The 26,114-nt window shown below is 42.6% G+C and overlaps 1 protein-coding gene and 2 long non-coding RNA genes across 3 annotated transcripts in view; all 3 read right to left on the bottom strand.

Annotated features, from left to right (window-relative positions):
* LOC120434820 (protein NLRC3-like) overlaps window positions 1-1,594 on the bottom strand; it is a gene marked incomplete at its 5' end in the record, with an annotated part of 39,264 nt that extends 37,670 nt beyond the window's left edge. The window contains 3 exons of the mRNA XM_039603233.1: window positions 882-983; window positions 1,359-1,451; window positions 1,536-1,594. Of these exons, the coding sequence (XP_039459167.1) occupies window positions 882-983; window positions 1,359-1,451; window positions 1,536-1,594 (254 nt within the window). The remainder of the gene's footprint in view (window positions 1-881; window positions 984-1,358; window positions 1,452-1,535) is intronic.
* A 12,270-nt stretch (window positions 1,595-13,864) lies between these two features.
* LOC120437821 lies at window positions 13,865-16,439 on the bottom strand. Its single transcript, XR_005611422.1, has 3 exons — window positions 16,286-16,439; window positions 16,085-16,175; window positions 13,865-14,112 (listed from the first exon to the last, which is right to left on the bottom strand). It is a non-coding gene; the product is annotated as an uncharacterized LOC120437821 (long non-coding RNA).
* Window positions 16,440-23,595: 7,156 nt separating this feature from the next.
* On the bottom strand, window positions 23,596-25,895 carry LOC120437820. The gene is made up of 3 exons (XR_005611421.1): window positions 25,531-25,895; window positions 25,330-25,420; window positions 23,596-23,848 (listed from the first exon to the last, which is right to left on the bottom strand). It is a non-coding gene; the product is annotated as an uncharacterized LOC120437820 (long non-coding RNA).
* Between the last annotated feature and the right edge of the window lie 219 nt (window positions 25,896-26,114).

Here is a 26,114-nt window from a genome sequence, read left to right on the forward strand (position 1 = left end):
CCGACAGCTCGCTCATTTTGATACATCGGCCTGTCCGCACTGTGTTTACATCTTTTTTTTCCCTAAATTCTGAAGCTGCAGGTTTCATCTTTCTCCAACCAAAATTGACTGAACCAGTACAAAAGAAGATCAAAGCTACGCTTCACATAAACATCGTCATGAATTCCGTCTGACTTTTGCTGTTTTGCCTCCACCACGATAAAATCACACTTCATCCACAGCTCTCTCTCTCTCTGTACTTCAAGAACAGTTTCCCATTCGCCTGCTTTTAGCTACCACCTACCTAGACTGCTGTGTTTTTTCTTTTTTTCTTAAATGACCTCCGACAAGAAGCTGCATTAAACTTTATGAAATTATGCGAAATTAAAATATGCTTTGTAATGAAACATCTGTAGCTTTGCTCTGCTTCACTTCAGCAGCATCAGGTAATGTTCATATGTTGACTCATGGTTTTCTTCAGTTTTTGTTTAAGGTTATCTGCTATAAAAAAAATCTCCTTCATGTTTTTCTCTGTTTTATGACACAACCCTGAACATGAACAGCACTGTGGTTCAGTGTTGTCCTGATGGAGTAACAGCAGCCAGTATGATCCAGGCTTTAGCTGCTGGGTCTCTGTGTGACCTCTCAGACTGTTTAACAGATCAGACACAAAGAGAATCAGAGCAGCTCTTTAAAGACAAACATGAACCCACTCAGGTCACACTTTCCCCACAGATATGAGCATCACTGTCCTCAAACAGCAAATGACCAAGTCTAACATTTGGATCTTTTCTCTTTCATTGTTTTCTTTTAATGAATCTTTGTAACAATCTGAGGATGTTTCAGGTCAGATTTATCCAGGAAAACACAACCATGTAAAGGAGTCATCACAGCTCTCTGACCTCGTTGGTCCAGGTTCACCACTGAAGAATGGAGGATTATTTTTGGACTGGTCACTCCTCACAGACGGACAGCTGGACCCTGCAGACTGTGACCTCTGACCTCTGCAGACACAAACATGATGAAAGTCATTGAAGCAGCTGTGATCACACAGACTGCAGATATTGCAGCTGTTTTTTGTCAGTAACAGTCCTCTTAGATTACAGTACAGCTTTTTACAGGAAAACAAACATCAAACTACCCACTGCTAGCAGCTGTTTGTATCATAGCTTAGGATCCAGATGTGTGAAGTCTAAATTTATACCTCTCATTAAAACAAATAGTTATAAACAGCCAATTCTGTCCAAATAAAATAACAGTTACAGCTGAGCCTGTGTGTCCTTGGAGACACTGCTCTCCTACAGAGATGCATTTTAGAAACCAGGAAACATCAACAAACAATCATTTAAATCAGAGAGTTCGTGTTACTAGCAGCTCACCTCTCTGCAGCAGAGACTTTAAAATCAATGAGGAAACCTTTAGACCGGTCACTCTTACAGGACACAGAGCTGGGTGGAGGTCCAGGTGGGTTCCTGTGAATAATGATGGAGCAGTGATGTGAGTGCTGAGCTGTGACATGGAGAAGAGTCATGGACAGTTAGAGATGGTCATCTCACCTCTGAGCTTTGGTCTGGCTCTCATGTTCCCCACACAGAGTGCTTTTAGAGGGAGGGACTCCCTCCTCTCTGTCCTCACACTGATCCATGCTGCTCACATCAGCTCACACACACTTTCTACCTTCACCTGCAGAGGAAACACAAATCATTCATGTGCACATCAACTGAAATCCTCCTTTCCATCATGTGTGCTGTCCAAATCAGCTGCTTCTTTCCTGCTTCATCTCAGTGTCAGCTGAATGCAGTCAGACAGCAGTGTGAGGCAGAGGAAGCTGCCATCAGCTGCTCTACTATCAGTCCACTAGATGGATTATGGAGTATGCTTCTGCTGTGAGGTCCTGCCTCCATGTACTTATGCAGTTAATCGCTAGACGGGTATTTTTATAAATAATATTATATTAGGGAAATTTTCCTATACATATTTTAGACCTCGGGGTACAATTGATTGTAAACTGGAAAGGGAAAATGCTTATGAACTTGCAAATTAAAAACATGATGCATTTAAGCTTACCCTTTCTCATTTTTATTTAAGGTTCTCCTTAAATAAAAATTGTGAAATTTGTTCCACCGTGCGATAGCTGAACCGGTTTCTTTTCGTGGAGATAATTTCTCCTGACCTAAGGAAAATCCCTTCACATGGAACAGAAGAGGCTGGAGTGCACAGAAACTGGTAGAGATGCAGTTATACATTCTACCTGGGCCTTATAAACCATTGAATCAGAGACCGAAGCAGTTAGGTTCTAAATGAAGCTTCGGACGTCACTGATCACGTGACTCTGGCTAAACGACTCACGCTTCGACGCAGTGATTCTGAAGCAGTGTGTTAATTTTTTTTGACACACGCACCGGAGAGTCAGCTTCAAGCGAGCCATCACTACTTCTAATGACATCACTACTGCTAATGAGAAGCTTCTTCCATCCAGTAATTCATCATCCATCAACTCTGCTGCTCTCTCAGTCCTGGACTCTGATCACAAAGTAAAAGCAGCTTTTTAACTCGTGTCTGTAAGAGCTCTTTGCGTTAGCTTAGCGTTAGCATACTGTGTCACTAGCTTAGCGTCAGAGCTCTGCAGGTGTCTCTTGTGTAAATATTGGTAAAGGAGGGAATGGGCTGTGACGTCATCACGTACGCTGCGTCCTCTGTAGACTCTTGAGTGAACTCACAAAGTACAAACTACAAGTACACAAACACCAACATAACTCAGAGTGAGGAAACACTCGGCCTCGTTGGTCCAGCTGTGAGTCCGTTACCGTGAACTATGGAGCGGCAGATTTGTGCTGAACTAAGCTGCACACAGCTGATGTTAGCCAGGAAAACATTACACACTGACTTTAATGGAGAGACCGGAAATACAAACACACAGTTTGTTGTGTGAAGAAATCAAACATGAGCTGAACAAACAGCAAAGTTCCTAAAGACAAACTGTTAAAGGAGGAAACAAAGCAAACTTACAGGTTCTTCACACACACCAACAACAAGCTCCACTCCACGAAGTTCAGGAAGTGAAAGTAAACTTTGAGAAGGAAGGGAACACATAAAGAGGCGTTTGAGGACAATCAGGAGCATTGAAACACTGTGGGCTGCGTTCAGGTGCGCCTCGGAAACTCCAAACTCTCTGGGAGGCTGTGAATTTTTTCTGCTTGATTTCCTGTTTGAAACACAAACATCTAATGCGTTATTAAGTAACGCGTTAGAGTAACTACGTTATTATTGTGGTAACGAGCATGGTAACTAGTTATTATGCCAAAACCAGGAACGCGTTACTCGTTACTGGGATTTAGATAGGCTCGTTATTTGTTAGTTCGTGTGGTGGCTATCGTGGAGCTTCCACAGATTCAATAACATTAGCAAGCGGTGGAAGATGAAGGAAAAGGGAGGCAAGAGGAGCGGCCGCCGGTCCGAGTATCAGGTGAACTGAACTTCAGGTAAGAAGTTATGACCTGCAGTCTATCCGGGTCAGATATAAACCAAGTTTAGGTGCAGTTTATTTTCGTTATGCTGACATTTTCGTACTGCGTGCTAGCTAGCATGACGGAGTTTCTATACAGCTGGGTGGGTGCTATGTTACTGATGTTGAACTTTATTTTGTTCATACGGTTAATTATTAGAATTGCCAACCGTCCTGTAAAAAACAGAATCGTCTCGTTTTCAGAGAAAATATTACGCGTTTCGTATTGAACTGAAAAGGAACACAGCTTCAGCTACAATGAAAAAGACACAAAGCTGCATTTATTTTGTCTTTACGCTGCAGCTGCCTCTTCTTCTCTCATTCTCTCCTCTCCTGTTTCTACTTCAATCATGAAACTGATCAATGATCAGCTGATCGGCTTTTCTCTCTTGTTGCCCTCTTTGCGCCAGAAAGAGGAAACCAGCGGATGTCGCGCTAAACAACAGCAGCACGTTTAAGCTTGATCAGCTGTTGTTAGAATTTATTTAATATTAATTTCTAGTATCAGCTGATGTTTGCTGGAGCCACAACTGTAAAAGCTACTGGTCATGATGGTTTGTATATCTGGTGAGTGGGAAACATGAAGATGAAACCAGGAGATGTCCTTACTGAATCATCAGAGCTGAACAGGTGATGGAGAAACAGGTTTACCTTTTAGGTGACATGAATGAGTTGAAGGGAAGTTATGAACTGTTTCTGAGAGACAAATAACACCAGGATCCTTTTCTACATAGCTGACAGCTGGTAACTGTGCAGGGGCGGGTCTAACAAAGTGTTGCCAGGGGGCCAGGTAGGGCATTAACGGGGAAAGGGGGGCACAAAAAAATACTTTTCTTTCTTATTCTCATTTAAAATGTCTCACTTTTAAAAAAAATTATCTGAGTCTTACAACAAACAATTGATAGATTGATACATATATACCATCAGAACAGTGTACATCACTGTCACAACAGTGTTTGTTTTAATTCAAAGGCTTTATGATTTTTCCTATAATGGTGGGCTGGTCTCTAGTCAAATTCCCCGGGACTATTTTTTTGTCCCAGTCCAGCTCTGTATGCAGCTCATCTGCAGTCTGGTGTTACCTACATCTTCCTATTCAGAAGGCAGAATTTCTGAGTTCTGAGTACAATCGAAAGCACCACGACTGCAGTTTTGTGTTGGATGTAAAAAGCAGGCTGGAATCATGGCGGCGGTCAATGACGGTCCAGGCGTGGGACTTCTCTCGTGGAAATATGCACGTTATTTTTTCCTTTCTATTGGTAGGTGGCACAGTGCACTTGTGCCAAGTAAGCAAGCTAGAAGACTGGCAGTCTTGCTGGGTATCCAGTTACGGAAGCAACACATTAACAAGAGAATTCTGAGTAAAACCAAAGTTACTTTCCCTAGTAACTCGTTACTGTGAAAGTAACGGAGTTACTTTTTAATAGAAGTAACTAGTAATGTAACTAAGTTACTAATTTAAAGTAACTTACCCAACACTGGTCATCACTTTGCTGTTCTTTTTCCTAGGGTGGGGTGCAGGCCGAGTGTAGACAGTTTGTGAGTGAGTATATGTGGGATCACAGTAAGGCTGCACTTTTTGCAGCGATCTCATATAGAAAACTATTCCGCGTTAACCGTAGCAAAGGGACCTCTGGCTAATACGTCGGGTTCTGTGTCGAGCTCGTAGCTGGAAACTAGCTTTACTTTGTTGTCTGGGTCAACTTTGCTAGCGAGAGACAGAGAGAGGCGTTGAAAGGCTGCTCCAACAAAACTTACTGTTTTAGAGGAAAACACGAACACAGTGTATAGTCGAGTCTTAATAGCTTACTTACAACTGGGCTCGTCAGGCACTCTTCTTGGCTGCTGTGGTTATTATTATATTTACATGCTTCCATCTCCCATTTCTGCTCGGTGACAACTCGTACTTTTAAACTCTCCTTTTTCTCCCTCCCTGGCGCTCACATACACATAACGGACATGGCAGTCCATTCTCCCTGCAGCACGGACCACACTGCCCATGAGGCTACATTTTTTAAGGCGATGCCTGTAACACTCTGCCTTCATATTAAATCATTTTAAAAAATAATTCTTCAGGTCATTATGCGGGCCGCAAGTAGGGGTGACATGGGCCGCGAGATTGAGACACAGACATTAGAGCCTCTTCTTTTGTTTGGGTTTCCACCGGCGTGGAATTACCAAAAAATAGGGAGGACATAGCCTAATATATGAAACAGAATAAGACCGCCGTGTAATCCATTTATTTCAAGAAAATAACTATTCTAAATACCACCTTTTTAAACGGTAACTGTAACGGAATACAGTTAGTCATATTTTGTATTTTAAATACTTAACGGCGGTACATGTATTCCATTACTCCCAACCACTGCTGACGGCAGCAAAGTTTGAATGGAGCTCTCTGTCTGTGCTGATTTGTCGCCCTCTGGAGGTCAAAACACAAACTGCATGATGTCACTGTAACCACCACAGTGACAGGAAGTGTTTTTAAATGACTGAAACACTGAAATGATTCTAATGGCTGTCATTAGGCTCTCTGATAGCAGTGCTGATGTGTTCATGCCAAACACTGGCTCAGGTCAGACTCCTTCATCCTTCTCCAGCATGAGGCTGCCCTCAGACCCACAGGAGCTCTGACCTTTGACCTCCTGACCCTAACCATTTTAGTCTCTTTGCATCTTTAAATGCAAATCCATCCAAATTGTAGCAGAGCAAAAGAAGCTGAAAGTTGTTCTATGAATGATGTTGTCAAAGGAGCTTGGAAAGAAAAGCGTTGCTTGAAGACGCTTCACCTCTCATCCAAGAAGCTTCATCAGTTCTACGGTCAAATTGTGGAGAGTCCCAGATTTTAAGCCCTCTGGGAGTATCTCCCCAAGGAGGGACATGGACGCCTTATCACCCACTCACATCCTGGGTCATTTGATCACAGAAAATCACATGATAGGGTGGGGCTCGGTCTCACAATGGGTTCACCAAAAACCTTGGCTGATTGTGACCCACACCCGTTTTCATACCTTGGCTCGTGTGATTAGGTAGAGGATCAGCAGGGGGTCTGTGTCCCTGAATTTAAACTGAATTTAAACACACAATGCACAATGCCATGTTAGATAAGGGTTAAAAGAACAAGATAAGAACTAGAAAGCGAAAATTTCTGAAGAAATTTTATGTGTGCCTATGCCGCTGCTAATCTGTGTAGTTTGCCATTCTTACGGCTGCTTAGGGCAAAACTCAGAAGAGCAGCCATTCTCCACCATGAACTATGGTAAAAACAAACACCGCTCACACTTCACAGATGACAGCTTACAGTTTTGTGTAAAGATGAAGTTGCTTTGTACAGCCCCGATTTGCAGACGCTGTGCACAGAGGTTCATGAGCAGAAGTCCCCATTGTAGCACGGCAGACCCGACAATGTTTGCATGAACACGCTTTGAAGCATTACGTTATGGACCACTTTTCACACATGGTTGGTGTACCCACACAACCGGCTGTAGCTTTTCAACTTACACACACCCAAAAAACAGCCGAGAGAGCACAGACAACGCCCGAGAGGCGTGATTGCAGATGCCGCTCAGGTGGGTCCACCTCCCCTGCAGCGGCACTGCAGACCACGCCCCGCCACACACATCAAACACGTAAAATAAATATTTATGCACTTTCGCATTCACTTTTTGTCTTTTGTTATTTTTACACAGTGTTCTGAATGATGGACAATGGTCTACAGCCAATCTTGTGTATTATTATACAAACGTTGGTTGTAAGATTCAGATAACTATTTAATAAAAGCTAAATATTTTATATGAGAGTAAGAAAGAAAAGTATATCTTTGTGTCCACCTTTCTCTGTTAATGGCCTACCTGGCCCCCTGGCAAAAGCTTTGCTAGATCCGCCCCTGCACAGTTACCAGCTGTCAGCTACACAAAAAAAGGAGCTTGGTGTTTACAGGGAGTGCAGAATTATTAGGCAAATGAGTATTTTGTCCACATCATCCTCTTCATGCATGTTGTCTTACTCCAAGCTGTATAGGCTCGAAAGCCTACTACCAATTAAGCATATTAGGTGATGTGCATCTCTGTAATGAGAAGGGGTGTGGTCTAATGATGCATCAACACCCTATATCAGGTGTGCATAACTATTAGGCAACTTCCTTTCCTTTGGCAAAATGGGTCAAAAGAAGGACTTGACAGGCTCAGAAAAGTCAAAAATAGTGAGATATCTTGCAGAGGGATGCAGCAGTCTTAAAATTGCAAAGCTTCTGAAGCGTGATCGTCGAACAATCAAGCGTTTCATTCAAAATAGTCAACAGGGTCACAAGAAGCGTGTGGAAAACCAAGGCGCAAAATAACTGCCCATGAACTGAGAAAAGTCAAGCGTGCAGCTGCCAAGATGCCACTTGCCACCAGTTTGGCCATATTTCAGAGCTGCAACATCACTGGAGTGCCCAAAAGCACAAGGTGTGCAATACTCAGAGACATGGCCAAGGTAAGAAAGGCTGAAAGACGACCACCACTGAACAAGACACACAAGCTGAAACGTCAAGACTGGGCCAAGAAATATCTCAAGACTGATTTTTCTAAGGTTTTATGGACTGATGAAATGAGGTGAGTCTTGATGGGCCAGATGGATGGGCCCGTGGCTGGATTGGTAAAGGGCAGAGAGCTCCAGTCCCACTCAGACGCCAGCAAGGTGGAGGTGGAGTACTGGTTTGGGCTGGTATCATCAAAGATGAGCTTGTGGGGCCTTTTTCGGGTTGAGGATGGAGTCAAGCTCAACTCCCAGTCCTACTGCCAGTTTCTGGAAGACACCTTCTTCAAGCAGTGGTACAGGAAGAAGTCTGCATCCTTCAAGAAAAACATGATTTTCATGCAGGACAATGCTCCATCACACGCCTCAAGTACTCCACAGCGTGGCTGGCAAGAAAGGGTATAAAAGAAGAAAAACTAATGACATGGCCTCCTTGTTCACCTGATCTGAACCCCATTGAGAACCTGTGGTCCATCATCAAATGTGAGATTTACAAGGAGGAAAACAGTACACCTCTCTGAACAGTGTCTGGGAGGCTGTGGTTGCTGCTGCACGCAATGTTGATGGTGAACAGATCAAAACACTGACAGAATCCATGGATGGCAGGCTTTTGAGTGTCCTTGCAAAGAAAGGTGGCTATATTGGTCGCTGATTTGTTTTTGTTTTGTTTTTGAATGTCAGAAATGTATATTTGTGAATGTGGAGATGTTATATTGGTTTCACTGGTAAAAATAAATAATTGAAATGGGTATATATTTGTTTTTTGTTAAGTTGCTTAATAATTATGCACAGTAATAGTCACCTGCACACACAGATATCCCCCTAAAATAGCTCAAACTAAAAACTACTTCCAAAAACATTCAGCTTTGATATTAATGAGTTTTTTGGGTTCATTGAGAACATGGTTGTTGTTCAATAATAAAATTATTCCTCAAAAATACAACTTGCCTAATAATTCTGTACTCCCTGTATTTGTCTCTCAGAAACGGTTCATAACTTCCCTTCAACTCATTCATGTCACCTAAAGGGTAAACCTGTTTCTCCATCACCAGTTCAGCTCTGATGATTCAGTAAGGACATCTGCCGTTTTACAGCTGTAGCTCCAGCAAACATCAGCTGATACCAGAAATTAAAAGCAAATGAATTCTAACAACAGCTGATCAAGCTTAAACGTGCTGCTGTTGTTTTGCGCGATAAACAAACAAGAGAGAAACGCCGATCATTGATCAGTTTCATGACTGAAGTTTCAACAGGCGAGAGAATGACAGGGAGGCTGTCATAAAGTTCAACATGCGCACACAGCTGTATAGAAACTCCGTCGTGCTAGCTAGAACGCAGTACGAGTTATTGTAAGTGATTGAAAAAGTCAGCACAACGAAAATAAACTACACCTAAACTCGGTTTATATCTGACCCAAATAGAGTGCAGTTCATAACTTCTTACCTGAAATTCAGTTCACCTCACGCTCCTGCCTTCGCTTTCCCTGATCCACGATTGACCACCCCGTTAGCAACCACCGGTCATCGGCGGTCGCCTGCCCGGCCTCGAAAGTCTCGTTGGCGGCATGTCCTTTCTGTCACACACCGGTGGATAGCTGCCCTCTGTTGTAGCTCCGGCTAGCCACCACCAAACAACTCGGTTATTTTTTCCACATCGACCAGCATCATCGGCCCATATGAACGAAAAATAAGTCCAGCTAAAACACAGACCCGTGTCGAGCGATCAGCGGTCGCCTGCCCCGCCTCGTATGTCTCATTCACGGCATGTCCTTTCTGTCATACACCGGTGGATAGCTGCCCTCTGTTGTAGCTCCGCGTTATAGCACCACCAAACAACTCAGTTATTTTTTCCACATCCAGCTGTAACTCCGATTCTGTGCGAGCATTTGCGAGAGACCGGGGAGGTGAAACGAAAGAGAGAGTGTCCCCTCGCTGTCCATTTGCAGCCAAGTGCGGCAGCTAGCTAGCTAGCCGGCTAGCTGTCAGGCAGGACCGATGTCGTCAGAGCATTGTCGCTAATATGGGATGTCTTGATAAAACAAGCAGATATTTGAAGTTTACACACCTACATTCTCGCCTGAAAATATGTTAAAAGTTGATTTTGTGACCTAGAAACACGAATAAAAGACATAAAACGAAGTGGTGGCCGCCATTGTTTACTCTGCAGAGGCGTGCTATGAATTGTGGGATATGGAGTTTCCGCCCAAGCATAAACTTTTTTGTTTGGCTGTACTACTCCGGGTATACCACTAGAGAGAGCCAACACACCACAAATGAAGTCTGTTTCTATGGGGCCAAAAGTAGAATCTTTCTCAGGAGGCTAGAAATTGGCCCAAATTTGCACTAAAATCTAAATATTTCAAAAACTATAAAAGTCATAAACACCAAAAGTCACACCATACTAGTCCAGCTCGAGCCGCACAAAATGATGTAACATATGTACCCCTATTGTCAAAACTGTTTGGCAGAGGAGCGCGGGAAAATTTTCAGAAAAATATTAATATTTAAAAAACTATAATACTCATAAACACCAAAAGTCATAGCACACCATTCCAGATCCAGCCGCACAAAATGAGGTAACATATATGAAGCTTGTCTCAAAACTGCGGGTCGAGATACGCTGCAAAATTTCAGGCGGAAAAAGGAAAATAATAATAACTAGAAAGCGAAAATTTCAGAAGAAATTTTATGTGTGCCTATGCCGCTGCTAATCACTGTAGTTTGCCATTCATACGGCTACAGAGAGCAAAACTCAGAAGAGCAGCCATTCTCCACCATGAACTATGGTAAAAACAAACACCGCTCACGCTTCACAGATGACAGCTTACAGTTTTGTGTAAAGATGAAGTTACTTCGTACAGCGCCGATTTGCAGACGCTGTGCACACAGGTTCATTAGCAGAAGTCCCATTGCACCACGGCAGACCCGACAATGTTTTTCATGAACACACTTTGAAGCATTACATTATAGACCACTTTTCACACATGCATTCACTTTTTGTTTTTTGTTATTTTTACACAGTGTTCTGAATTATGAACAATGGTCTACAGCCAATCCTGTGTATTATTATACAAACTTTGGTTGTGAGATTCAGATAACTATTTAATAAAAGCTAAATATTTTATATGAGAGTAAGAAAGAAAAGTATATCTTTGTGTCCACCTTTCTCTGTTAATGCCCTAGCTCCCCCCTAAAAGCTTTGCTAGATCCGCCCCTGCACAGTTAGCAGCTGTCAGCTACACAAAGAAGGAGCTTGGTCTTTGTCTCTCAGAAACAACTCATAACTTCCTTCAACTCATTCATGTCACCTAAAGTGTAAACCTGTTTCTCCATCACCAGTTCAGCTCTGATGATTCAGTAAGGACATCTCCTGATTTCATCTTCATGCTCCAGCAAACATCAGCTGATACTAGAAATTAAAATCAAAAGAATTCTAACAACAGCTGATCAAGCTTAAACGTGCTGCTGTTGTTTAGCGCGATAAATAAGAGCGAACAGCCGATCGTTGATCAGTTTCATGATTGACGTTTCAACACTCGAGAGAATGACAGGGGAGGCTTCGTAACGACAGAATAAATCATAATGTTTTCTCTGAATGTGGGACGATTCCGTTTGTACTGCATGGCAACTCTATGAACTAACCCTAATGAATAAAATAAAGTCCAACGTCAGTAACTTAGTGCGCACACAGCTGTATATAAACTCCTGTGGCATTACGATTGTAAAAGGTCAACGAAAATAAATTACACCTAAACTCGGTTTATATCTGACCCAAATAGAGTGCAGTTCATAACTTGTTACCTGAAATTCAGTTCACCTCACGCTCCTGCCTTCGGTTTCCACCATCAACGGCCCATATAAACATGAAAAATAAGTCCAGCTAAAACACATACTGTCGGCGAGCGACCGGGTGCTGACACGACTTTCACCCGGCTCAATATAAGCCAAGCCTGGGTGCTTTTTCACGAAGGGTCGCTATCGGCGCGAGCTAACTATGCTACCGGCGCTAGCTAGCTAGCCAGCTATCAGCAACACATAAGAGAACTGCTGCTAAATAAACTACACCTAAACTCGGTTTATATCTGACCCAAATAGAGTGCGCGACCGGGTGCTGACACGACTTTCACCCGGCTCAATATAAGCCAAGCCTGGGTGCTTTTTCACGAAGGGTCGCTAGCAGCGCGAGCTAACTATGCTACCGGCGCTAGCTAGCTAGCCAGCTATCAGCAACACATAAGAGAACTGCTGCTAAATAAACTACACCTACACTCGGTTTATATCTGACCCAAATAGAGTGCAGTTCATAACTTCTTACCTGAAATTCAGTTCACCTCACGCTCCTGCCTTCGCTTTCCCTGATCCACGATTGACCTCCGCGTTAGCAAACACCGGTCGATCTGCGGTCATGGCATGTCCTTTCTGTCATACACCGGTGGATAGCTGCCCACTGTTGTAGCTCCGCATTATAGCACCACCAAACAACTCAGTTATTTTTTCCACATCCAGCTGTAACTCCGATTCTGTGCGAGCATTTGCGAGAGACCGGGGAGGTGAAAGGAGAGAGAGAGTCCCCTCGCTGTCCATTTGCAGCAGGGTGCGGCAGCTAGGTAGCCGGCTAGCTGTCAGGCAGGACCGAGGTCGTCAGAGCATTGTCGCTAATATGGGATGTCTTGATAAAACAAGCAGATATTTGAAGTTTACACACCTACATTCTCGCCTGAAAATATCTTAAAAGTTTATTTTGTGACCCAGAAACACTAATAAAAGACATATAAAACGAAGTGGTGGCCGCCATTGTTTAACTCGGCAGAGGTGTGCTATGAATTGTGGGATATTGAGTTTTCCACCAAGCATTACCGTAACTTTTGAATGATTTGCGCAACCTTAAAAATTCCAATGGCTCCTGAAAGCAGCGACGCTGTGCGCACCGTTGAAATTGTCATCATTACGGTAATCCAAATAAGGGTAGACAGGCTGTACCACTCCCGGCATACCACTAGAGAGCGCCAACACACCACAAATGAAGTCTGTTTATTTGGCGCCAAAAGATGAATTGGCCTAAATTTGCACTAAAATATTAATATTTAAAAAACTATAAAAGTCATGAACACCAAAAGTCAGGACATAATAGTCCAGCTCCAGCCGCGCAAAATGATGTAACATATGTACCCCTATTGTCTAAACTGTTTGGCAGAGGAGCGCGGGAAAATTTTCACTAAAATATTAATATTTAAAAAACTATAATACTCATAAACACCAAAAGTCATAGCACACCATTCCAGATCCAGCCGCACAAAATGAGGTAACATATATGAAGCTTGTCTGAAAACTGCTGGGCGAGATTCGCTGCAAAATTTCAGGCGGAAACTGAAGAATAATAATAATAATAAGAATAATAAATCCGAGGAATAGTAATATGTGTGCCTCCTGGCATAGGCACACATAATAACTAGAAAGCGAAAATTTCAGAAGAAATTTTATGTGTGCCTATGCCGCTGCTAATCACTGTAGTTTGCCATTCATACGGCTACAGAGAGCAAAATTCAGAAGAGCAGCCATTCTCCACCAAGAACTATGGTAAAAACAAACACCGCTCACGCTTCACAGATGACAGCTTACAGTTTTGTGTAAAGATGAAGTTACTTTGTACAGCGCCGATTTGCAGACGCTGTGCACACAGGTTCATGAGCAGAAGTCCCATTGTACCACGGCAGACCCGACAATTTTTTCATAAACACGCTTTGAAGCATTACATTATGGACCACTTTTGACAGTGGGAAGGAAAAACTCCCTTTTAACAGGAAGAAACCTCCGGCAGAACCAGGCTCAGGGAGGGGCGGGGCCATTTGCTGCGACCAGTTGGGGTGAGATGTAAACAAATCCAAAACTGTCCACAGAGCTACAGGGGGCACACTGGGATCGCAACAGCAGCCATAGAGGGAAACAGATTAGGATGTTCTTCCCAGTACTGAAGTGGGTCGGCTTTTCTTATGTGTGCGTTTTTCTCTGAGAGGTAGGTTTCCACTTTAGTTTCTGTTGATGAGGCACTCACGGATACTTCTGGACAAGGGTCATTTGGAAGCAAGTGGTTGGCTGACTTTGCGAAAACAGCTAGAAACAGATAAAAGGAAAAAAAAATTGAAAAAAAAACAAGAGACATCACAAAGCGCAGCTCTTCAGTTAGCAAACTGGCAAGTAATGAAGTTCTAAAAAATAATTGGGAAAACAAATCTAACTTTAGAACTACAAACCGGATTCCAAAAAAGTTGGGACACTAAACAAATTGTGAATAAAAACTGAATGCAATGATGTGGAGATGGCAAATGTCAATATTTTATTTGTAATAGAAGGTAGGTGACAGATCAAAAGTTTATTCCGAGAAAATGTATCATTTCAAAGGAAAAATATGTTGATTCAAAATTTCACAGTGTCAACAAATCCCAAAAAAGTTGGGACAAGTAGCAATAAGAGGCTGGAAAAAGTAAATGTGAGCATAACGAAGAGCTGGAAGACCAATTAACACTAATTAGGTTAATTGGCAACATGATTGGGTATAAAAGAGCTTCTCAGAGTGGCAGTGTCCTCAGAAGCCAAGATGGGTAGAGGAACACCAATTCCCACAATGTTGCGCAGAAAGATAGTGGAGCAATATCAGAAAGGTGTTACCCAGCGAAAAATTGCAAAGACTTTGCAGTTATCATCATCAACTGTGCATAACATCATCCGAAGATTCAGAGAATCTGGAACAATCTCTGTGCGTAAGGGTCAAGGGCGTAAACCCATACTGGACGCCCGTGATCTCCGGCCCTTAAACGACACTGCACCACAAACAGGAATGCTACTGTAAAGGAAATCACAGAATGGGCTCAGGAATACTTCCAGAAACCATTGTCAGTGAACACAATCCACCGTGCCATCCGCCGTTGCCAGCTGAAACTCTACAGTGCAAAGAAGAAGCCATTTCTAAGCAAGATCCACAAGCTCAGGCGTTTTCACTGGGCCAGGGATCATGTAAAATGGAGTGTGGCAAAATGGAAGACTGTTCTGTGGTCAGACGAGTCACGATTCAAGTTCTTTTTGGAAATGTGGGACGCCATGTCATCCGGACCAAAGAGGACAAGGACAACCCAAGTTGTTATCAACGCTCAGTTCAGAAGCCTGCATCTCTGATGGTATGGGGTTGCATGAGTGCGTGTGGCATGGGCAGCTTGCATGTCTGGAAAGGCACCATCAATGCAGAAAAATATATTCAGGTTCTAGAACAACATATGCTCCCATCCAGACGTCATCTCTTTCAGGGAAGACCCTGCATTTTTCAACAAGATAATGCCAGACCACATTCTGCATCAATCACAACATCATGGCTGCGTAGGAGAAGGATCCGGGTACTGAAATGGCCAGTCTGCAGTCCAGATCTTTCACCTATAGAGAACATTTGGCGCATCATAAAGAGGAAGGTGCGACAAAGAAGGCCCAAGACGATTGAACAGTTAGAGGCCTGTATTAGACACGAATGGGAGAGCATTCCTATTGCTAAACTTGAGAAACTGGTCTCCTCGGTCCCCAGACGTCTGTTGAGTGTTGTAAGAAGAAGGGGAGATGCCACACAGTGGTGAAAATGGCCTTGTCCCAACTTTTTTGGGATTTGTTGACACCATGACATTTTGAATCACCATATTTTTCCCTTCAGATGATAAATTTTCTCAGTTTCAACTTTTGTTCCGTGATTTATGTTCTATTCTGAATAAAATATTGACATTTGCCATCTCCACATCATTGCACTCAGTTTTTATTCACAATTTGTTTAGTGTCCCAACTTTTTTGGAATCCGGTTTGTAAATGACCCAAAACTAAATTAAAAATGAAGTAAAAAAAAAAAGAAATTGGCTTAATACTGGTGTCTTCTGATGAGGTAAGTCGCCATACGAGGTAAAAACCACACGTGGCTGTAATTTGGTGGCCTGTATACAGTTCCAATCCAAGCATGTAGTTGGTTTAAATGGGTTTAATACTGGTGTCTTTTGATCACTTGACTGTATATATAAACCTGTTGAACAAAAGGTGCATTTTAATTTCACTTTACCTGCCCATCCTTGTAGCCAGTCTCTACTAGCGTGGCACAGTTTCAAGATCAGTGTAGGGCTTCTCCACTGCCTTCACTGGACAGAACACATCTGAGGAGTTATGAATGAATGGATGACTTAATGAATGGATGAGATTATAGTTTGTTCAAAGAATATCAATAAATGTTACAATGTAAAGTAAGAAACAAAAATACAATTACCTGTTATGGCAGGGATCCCATCAGGTGCAGTTTCAGTCTCTCTGTTCACGTTTCTGGTCAGCTCTTCAATGGATGAGAGCGCATCAGCAGTCTTATCTATCAGTTCCCACTGGTGAGCTGTCCTTGTTGGTGGTAGAGTGTGTTCAGAAAAACTCCCTTTAACAGGAAGAAACCTCAGGCAGAACCAGGCTTAGAGAGGTGCAGCCATCTGCCGTGAGCGGTTGGGTGAGATGTAAACAAATCCAAAACTGTCCACAGAGCTACAGGGGCACACTGGGATCGCAACAGCAGCCATAGAGGGAAACAGATTAGGATGTTCTTCCCAGTACTGAAGTGGGTCGGCTTTTCTTATGTGTGCGTTTTTCTCTGAGAGGTAGGTTTCCACTTTAGTTTCTGTTGATGAGGCACTCACGGATACTTCTGGATAAGGGTCATTTGGAAGCAAGTGGTTGGCTGACTTTGCGAAAAAAGAGCTAGAAACAGATAAAAGGAAAACACAATTTAAAACAATAAAACAAGAGACATCACAAAGCGCAGCTCTTCAGTTAGCGAAATGGCAAGTAATGAAGTTCTAAAAATAATTTAAAAGAAATCTAACTTTAGAACTAAATGACCCAAAACTATATTAAAAAGGTATTAAAAAAAGAAATTTGCTTAATACTGGTGTCTTTGGATGGGGTAAGTTGCTATGCGAGGTAAAAACCACACGTGGCTGTAATTTGGTGGCCTGTATACAGTTCCAATCCAAGCATGTAGTTGGTGTAAATGGGTTTAATACTGGTGTCTTTTGATCACTTGACTGTATATATAAACCTGTTGAACCAAAAGGTGCATTTTAATTTCACTATACCTGCCCATCCTTGTAGCCGGTCTCTACTAGAGATACGCTTACCTTGTCATAGTAAATCACTTTCAAAATCAATTTCAAACTGGGAGACGCTTAATATCTAACTAGCCAGCAACAAAACACCACGAGACAAAGAGACGTGTGAAACGTGACTGCAACGAAGCTATTTTTTGAGAGTCGTATCTTGAAAGGGTTAATTACAAACGATACCACTGGAATAAAATCGCAGTCATTTTGTAGATATCAGCGGCAAGACACAGAAAAGCACTTTTAAAGGTCAATTTCAAAAGCGGAGGAGGGACTGAAACGCTTGCTTTAGCTGACTATCCGCTAACTGGCTTTAGCATCGTGCCGAACGTGGCGAAACAAAGAAATCGATACAGAAACAGATAGAAAAATAACTTTCAAAGCTAATTTTCAAACCAGAGACAGAGAGATACACTTACCTTGTAAAAGCTTACGGTGTGTCTTAGTAAACACTTCAGAAAATCACTGTAAGTTCAAGTCCAAAGCGGAGGAGGGGGGAAAGACGTGTTACTGGTGAAACGATAGCCACGGTGTCTTACAAAATCACGTCTATGGTCAATTTCAAAGCGGAGGAGGGGCGAAGAGACGCGCGCCATTGATAGTGTCGTCATTGCGTAGTGTTGTCATACGCTAGCAGTGCTAGCGGCTATCAGCAACACGTAAGAGAACTGTCGCTAATATGAGATGTCTTCATAAAACGAGCAGATATTTGAAGTTTACACACCTATATTCTCGCCTGAAAATATGTTAAAAGTTTATTTTGTGACCTAGAAATACTAATAAAAGACATATAAAACGAAGTGGTGGCCGCCATTGTTTACTCTGCAGAGGCGTGCTATGAATTGTGGGATATGGAGTTTTCCGCCCAAGTATAAACTTTTTTGGCTGTACTACTCCGGGTATACCACTAGAGGGAGCCAACACACCACAAATGAAGTCTGTTTCTATGGTGCCAAAAGCAGAATCTTTCTCAGGAGCCTAGAAATTGGCCTAAATTTGCACTAAAATCTAAATATTTCAAAACTATAAAAGTCATAAACACCAAAAGTCACACCATACTAGCCCAGCTCCAGGCGCACAAAATGATGTAACATATGTACCCCTATTGTCAAAACTGTTTGGCAGAGGAGCGCGGGAAAATTTTCACTAAAATATTAATATTTAAAAAACTATAATATTCATAAACACCAAAAGTCATAGCACACCATTCCAGATCCAGCCGCACAACATGAGGTAACATATATGAAGCTTGTCTCAAAACTGCGGGCGTGATACGTGCGAAATTTAGGCGGAAGATGGAGAATAATAATAACTAGAAAGCGAAAATTTCAGAAGAAATTTTATGTGTGCCTATGCCGCTGCTAATCTGTGTAGTTTTCCATTCATACGGCTACAGACAGCAAAACTCAGAAGAGCAGCCATTCTCCACCATGAATTATGGTAAAACAAACACCGCTCGCGCCTCACAGATGACAGCTTACAGTTTTGGGTAAAGATGAGGTCACTTTGTACAGCCCCGATTTGCAGACGCTGTGCACACAGGTTCATAAGCAGAAGTCCCATTGTACCACGGCAGACCCCGACAATGTTTGCACGAACACACTTTGAACCAGTACGTTATGGACCACTTTTCACACATGGTTGGTGTACCCTCCCAGCCAGCTGTAGCTTTTCAACTCACAGCCCGACACACACCCAAAAACAGCCGAGAGAGCACAGACTACGCCCGAGAGGTGTGATTGCAGATGCCCCTCAGGTGGGTCCACCTCCCCTGCAGCGGCACTGCAGACCACGCCCGCCACACATATCAAACACGTAAAATAAATATTTATGCACTTTTGCATTCACTTTTTGTTTTTGTTATTTTTACACAGTGTTCTGAATGATGAACAATGGTCTACAGCCAATCTTGTGTATTATTATACAAACTTTGGTTGTAAGATTCAGATAACTATTTAATAAAAGCTAAATATTTTATACAGGAGTGCAGAATTATTAGGCAAATGAGTATTTTGTCCACATCATCCCCTTCATGCATGTTGTCTTACTCCAAGCTGTATAGGCTCGAAAGCCTACTACCAATTAAGCATATTAGGTGATGTGCATCTCTGTAATGAGAAGGGGTATGGTCTAATGACATCAACACCCTATATCAGGTGTGCATAATTATTAGGCAACTTCCTTTCCTTTGGCAAAATGGGTCAAAAGAAGGACTTGACAGGCTCAGAAAAGTCAAAAATAGTGAGATATCTTGCAGAGGCATGCAGCAGTCTTAAAATTGCAAAGCTTCTGAAGCATGATCATCGAACAATCAAGCGTTCATTCAAAATAGTCAACAGGGTCGCAAGAAGCGTGTGGAAAACCAAGGTGCAAAATAACTGCCCATGAACTGAGAAAAGTCAAGCGTGCAGCTGCCAAGATGCCACTTGCCACCAGTTTGGCCATATTTCAGAGCTGCAACATCACTGGAGTGCCCAAAAGCACAAGGTGTGCAATACTCAGAGACATGGCCAAGGTAAGAAAGGCTGAAAGACGACCACCACTGAACAAGACACACAAGCTGAAACGTCAAGACTGGGCCAAGAAATATCTCAAGACTGATTTTTCTAAGGTTTTATGGACTGATGAAATGAGAGTGAGTCTTGATGGGCCAGATGGATGGGCCCGTGGCTGGATTGGTAAAGGGCAGAGAGCTCCAGTCCCACTCAGACGCCAGCAAGGTGGAGGTGGAGTACTGGTTTGGGCTGGTATCATCAAAGGTGAGCTTGTGGGGCCTTTTTCGGGTTGAGGATGGCGTCAAGCTCAACTCCCAGTCCTACTGCAAGTTTCTGGAAGACACCTTCTTCAAGCAGTGGTACAGGAAGAAGTCTGCATCCTTCAAGAAAAACATGATTTTCATGCAGGACAATGCTCCATCACACGCGTCCAAGTACTCCACAGCGTGGCTGGCAAGAAAGGGTTTTAAAAGAAGAAAAACTAATGACATGGCCTCCTTGTTCACCTGATCTGAACCCCATTGAGAACCTGTGGTCCATCATCAAATGTGAGATTTACAAGGAGGGAAAACAGTACACCTCTCTGAACAGTGTCTGGGAGGCTGTGGTTGCTGCTGCACGCAATGTTGATGGTGAACAGATCAAAACACTGACAGAATCCATGGATGGCAGGCTTTTGAGTGTCCTTGCAAAGAAAGGTGGCTATATTGGTCGCTGATTTGTTTTTGTTTTGTTTTTGAATGTCAGAAATGTATATTTGTGAATGTGGAGATGTTATATTGGTTTCACTGGTAAAATAAATAATTGAAATGGGTATATATTTGTTTTTGTTAAGTTGCCTAATAATTATGCACAGTAATAGTCACCTGCACACACAGATATCCCCTAAAATAGCTAAAACTAAACACAAACTAAAAACTACTTCCGAAAACATTCAGCTTTGATATTAATGTGTTTTTTGGGTTCATTGAGAACATGGTTGTTGTTCAATAATAAAATTATTCCTCAAAATACAACTTGCCTAATAATTCTGCACTCCCTGTATGAGAGTAAGAAAGAAAAGTATATCTTTGTGTCCACCTTTCTCTGTTAATGCCCTACCTGGCCCCCTGGCAAAAGCTTTGCTAGATCCGCCCCTGCACAGTTACCAGCTGTCAGCTAAATAAAAAAGGAGCTTGGTGTTTATTTCTCTCAGAAACAGTTCATAACTTCCTTCAACTCATTCATGTCACCGAAAAAAAAGGTAAACCTGTTTCTCCATCACCAGTTCAGCTCTGATGATTCAGTAAGGTCATCTCCTGGTTTCGACCAGCCGCTTCTACAGCTGTGGCTCCAGCAAACATCAGCTGATACTAGAAATTAAAATCAAATGAATTCTAACAACAGCTGATCAAGCTTAAACGTGCTGCTGTTGTTTAGCGCGATAAACAAACAAGAGAGAAAAGCCGATCATTGATCAGTTTCATGACTGAAGTTTGAACAGGCGAGAGAATGACAGGGAGGCTGTCATAAAGTTCAACATCAGTAACTTAGCGCGCACACAGCTGTATAGAAACTCCATCGTGCTAGCTACCACGCAGTACGAGTTATTATAACTGATTGTAAAAACGAAAATAAACTACACCTAAACTCGGTTTATATCTGACCCAAATAGAGTGCAGGTCATAACTTCTTACCTGAAATTCAGTTCACCTCACGCTCCGACCGGCAGCCGCCTGCTTCTCCTGCCTTCGGTTTCCCTGATCCACGATCTACCACCGGTCGATCGGCGGTCGCCTCGCCGCCTCGTTCCCGCATGTTCTTTCTGACACACACCGGTGGATAGCTGCCCTCGGTTGTAGCTCCGTCAGCGATCTACCAAACAACTCAGTTATTTTTTCCACATCGACCAGCATCTGGACAATCCACCGCCTTTCACTGTTTGTACCGTTACTAAAAAAAACCCTCATCGGCTCATAAAAACGAAAAATAAGTCCAGCTATGACCCTGAGTCAAAAGACAGCCAGCTCGGGTTAGCTAGCTACCTGTCTAGCTCTTTGCAGGCACCGAAAACATCAGAGCTAATATGGGATGTCTTGGTAACACGAGCAGATATTTGAAGTTTACATCTGGCCAATCCACCACCTTTCACTGTTTATACCGTTACTAAAATGAATAAATAAATAAATCATCGGTCCATATAAACGAAAAATAAGTCCAGCTAAAACACATACTGTCGGCGAAGCGACCGGGTGCTGACACGAGTTTCACCCGCCTCAATATAAGCCAAGCCTGGGTGCTTTTTCACGAAGGGTCGCTAGCGGTGCTAGCTAACTATGCTAGCGGCGCTAGCTAGCTAGCCGACTATCAGCAACACATAAGAGAACTGCTGCTAAATAAACTACACCTAAACTCGGTTTATATCTGACCCAAATAGAGTGCAGGTCATAACTTCTTACCTGAAATTCAGTTCACCTCACGCTCCTGCCTTCGCTTTCCTGATCCACGATTGACCTCCGCGTTAGCAAACACCGGTCGATCGGCGGTCGCAGCATGTCCTTTCTGTCATACACCGGTGGATAGCTGCCCACTGTTGTAGCTCCGCTATAGCACCACCAAACAACTCAGTTATTTTTCCACATCCAGCTGTAACTCCGATTCTGTGCGAGCATTTGCGAGAGACCGGGAGGTGAAACGACAGAGAGAGTCCCTCGCTATCCATTTGCAGCCAAGTGCGGCAGCTAGCTAGGTAGCCGGCTAGCTGTAAGGCAGGACCAACGTCGTCAGAGCACTGTCGCTAAATATGGGATGTCTTGATAAAACAAGCAGATATTTGAAGTTTACACACCTACATTCTCGCCTGAAAATATGTTAAAAGTTTATTTTGTGACCTAGAAACATGAATAAAAGACATATAAAATGAAGTGGTGGCCGCCATTGTTCACTCTGTAGAGGCGTGCTATGAATTGTGGGATATGGAGTTTTCAACACAAGGATAAATCTTTTCGGCTGTACTACTCCCGGTATACCACTAGAGAGAGCCAAGACACCACAAATGAAGTCTGTTTATTTGGCGCCAAAAGATGAATTGGCCTAAATTTGTACTAAAATATTAATATTAAAAAAACTATAAAAGTCATAAACACCAAAAGTCACAACATAATAGTCCAGCTCCAGCCGCACAAAATGATCTAACATATGTAATCCTAATGTCAAAACTGTTTGGCAGAGGAGCGCGGGAAAATTTTCACTAAAATATTAATATTTAAAAAACTATAAAATTCATAAACACCAAAAGTCATAGCACACCATTCCAGATCCGGCCGCACAAAATGAGGTAACATATATGAAGCTTGTCTCAAAACTGCGGGGCGTGATACGTGCCGAAATTTAGGCGGAAGATGGAGAATAATAATAATAAGAATAATAAATCCGACGAATAGTAATATGTGTGCCTCTTGGCATAGGCACACATAATAATAATAAGAAGAAGAAGAATAATAAATCCGAGGAATAGTAATATGTGTGCCTCCTGGCATAGGCACACATAATAACTAGAAAGCGAAAATTTCAGAAGAAATTTTATGTGTGCCTATGCCGCTGCTAATCACTGTAGTTTGCCTTTCATACGGCTACAGAGAGCAAAACTCAGAAGAGCAGCCATTCTCCACCATGACCTATGGTAAAAACAAACACTGCTCACGCTTCACAGATGACAGCTTACAGTTTTGTGTAAAGATGAAGTTACTTCGTACAGCGCCGATTTGCAGACGCTGTGCACACAGGTTCATGAGCAGAAGTCCCATTGTACCACGGCAGACCCGACAATTTTTGCATAAACACGCTTTGAAGCATTACATTATGGACCACTTTTGACAGTGGGAAGGAAAAACTCCCTTTTAACAGGAAGAAACCTCCGGCAGAACCAGGCTTAGAGAGGTGCAGCCATCTGCCGCGGCCGGTTGGGGTGAGATGTAAACAAATCCAAAACTGTCCACAGAGCTACAGGAGGGCACACTGGGATCGCAACAGCAGCCATAGAGGGAAACAGATTAGGATGTTCTTCCCAGTACTGAAGTGGGTCGGCTTTTGTCATGTGTGCGTTTTTCTCTGAGAGGTAGGTCTCCACTTTAGTTTCTGTTGATGAGGCACTCACGGATACTTCTGGACAAGGGTCATTTGGAAGCAAGTGGTTGGCTGACTTTGCGAAAACAGCTAGAAACAGATAAAAGGAAAAAAAATTGAAAAAAAACAAGAGACATCACAAAGCGCAGCTCTTCAGTTAGCAAACTGGCAAGTAATGAAGTTCTAAAAAATAATTGGGAAAACAAATCTAACTTTAGAACTACAAACCGGATTCCAAAAAAGTTGGGACACTAAACAAATTGTGAATAAAAACTGAATGCAATGATGTGGAGATGGCAAATGTCAATATTTTATTTGTAATAGAACGTAGGTGACAGATCAAAAGTTTATTCCGAGAAAATGTATCATTTCAAAGGAAAAATATGTTGATTCAAAATTTCACAGTGTCAACAAATCCCAAAAAAGTTGGGACAAGTAGCAATAAGAGGCTGGAAAAAGTAAATGTGAGCATAACGAAGAGCGTTTTCACTGGGCCAGGGATCATGTAAAATGGAGTGTGGCAAAATGGAAGACTGTTCTGTGGTCAGACGAGTCACGATTCGAAGTTCTTTTTGGAAATGTGGGACGCCATGTCATCCGGACCAAAGAGGACAAGGACAACCCAAGTTGTTATCAACGCTCAGTTCAGAAGCCTGCATCTCTGATGGTATGGGGTTGCATGAGTGCGTGTGGCATGGGCAGCTTGCATGTCTGGAAAGGCACCATCAATGCAGAAAAATATATTCAGGTTCTAGAACAACATATGCTCCCATCCAGACGTCATCTCTTTCAGGGAAGACCCTGCATTTTTCAACAAGATAATGCCAGACCACATTCTGCATCAATCACAACATCATGGCTGCGTAGGAGAAGGATCCGGGTACTGAAATGGCCAGTCTGCAGTCCAGATCTTTCACCTATAGAGAACATTTGGCGCATCATAAAGAGGAAGGTGCGACAAAGAAGGCCCAAGACGATTGAACAGTTAGAGGCCTGTATTAGACACGAATGGGAGAGCATTCCTATTGCTAAACTTGAGAAACTGGTCTCCTCGGTCCCCAGACGTCTGTTGAGTGTTGTAAGAAGAAGGGAGATGCCACACAGTGGTGAAAATGGCCTTGTCCCAACTTTTTGGGATTTGTTGACACCATGACATTTTGAATCACCATATTTTTCCCTTCAGATGATAAATTTTCTCAGTTTCAACTTTTGTTCCGTGATTTATGTTCTATTCTGAATAAAATATTGACATTTGCCATCTCCACATCATTGCACTCAGTTTTTATTCACAATTTGTTTAGTGTCCCAACTTTTTGGAATCCGGTTTGTAAATGACCCAAAACTAAATTAAAATGAAGTAAAAAAAAAGAAATTGGCTTAATACTGGTGTCTTCTGATGAGGTAAGTCGCCATACGAGGTAAAACCACACGTGGCTGTAATTTGGTGGCCTGTATACAGTTCCAATCCAAGCATGTAGTTGGTTTAAATGGGTTTAATACTGGTGTCTTTTGATCACTTGACTGTATATATAAACCTGTTGAACAAAAGGTGCATTTTAATTTCACTTTACCTGCCCATCCTTGTAGCCAGTCTCTACTAGCGTGGCACAGTTTCAAGATCAGTGTAGGGCTTCTCCACTGCCTTCACTGGACAGAACACATCTGAGGAGTTATGAATGAATGGATGACTTAATGAATGGATGAGATTATAGTTTGTTCAAAGAATATCAATAAATGTTACAATGTAAAGTAAGAAACAAAAATACAATTACCTGTTATGGCAGGGATCCCATCAGGTGCAGTTTCAGTCTCTCTGTTCACGTTTCTGGTCAGCTCTTCAATGGATGAGAGCGCATCAGCAGTCTTATCTATCAGTTCCCACTGGTGAGCTGTCCTTGTTGGTGGTAGAGTGTGTTCAGAAAAACTCCCTTTTAACAGGAAGAAACCTCAGGCAGAACCAGGCTTAGAGAGGTGCAGCCATCTGCCGTGAGCGGTTGGGTGAGATGTAAACAAATCCAAAACTGTCCACAGAGCTACAGGGGGCACACTGGGATCGCAACAGCAGCCATAGAGGGAAACAGATTAGGATGTTCTTCCCAGTACTGAAGTGGGTCGGCTTTTCTTATGTGTGCGTTTTCTCTGAGAGGTAGGTTTCCACTTTAGTTTCTGTTGATGAGGCACTCACGGATACTTCTGGATAAGGGTCATTTGGAAGCAAGTGGTTGGCTGACTTTGCGAAAAAGAGCTAGAAACAGATAAAAGGAAAACACAATTTAAAACAATAAAACAAGAGACATCACAAAGCGCAGCTCTTCAGTTAGCGAAATGGCAAGTAATGAAGTTCTAAAAAATAATT

This window comes from Oreochromis aureus, linkage group 3 (assembly GCF_013358895.1).
Source record: "Oreochromis aureus strain Israel breed Guangdong linkage group 3, ZZ_aureus, whole genome shotgun sequence".
Lineage (NCBI taxonomy): Eukaryota > Metazoa > Chordata > Actinopteri > Cichliformes > Cichlidae > Oreochromis > Oreochromis aureus.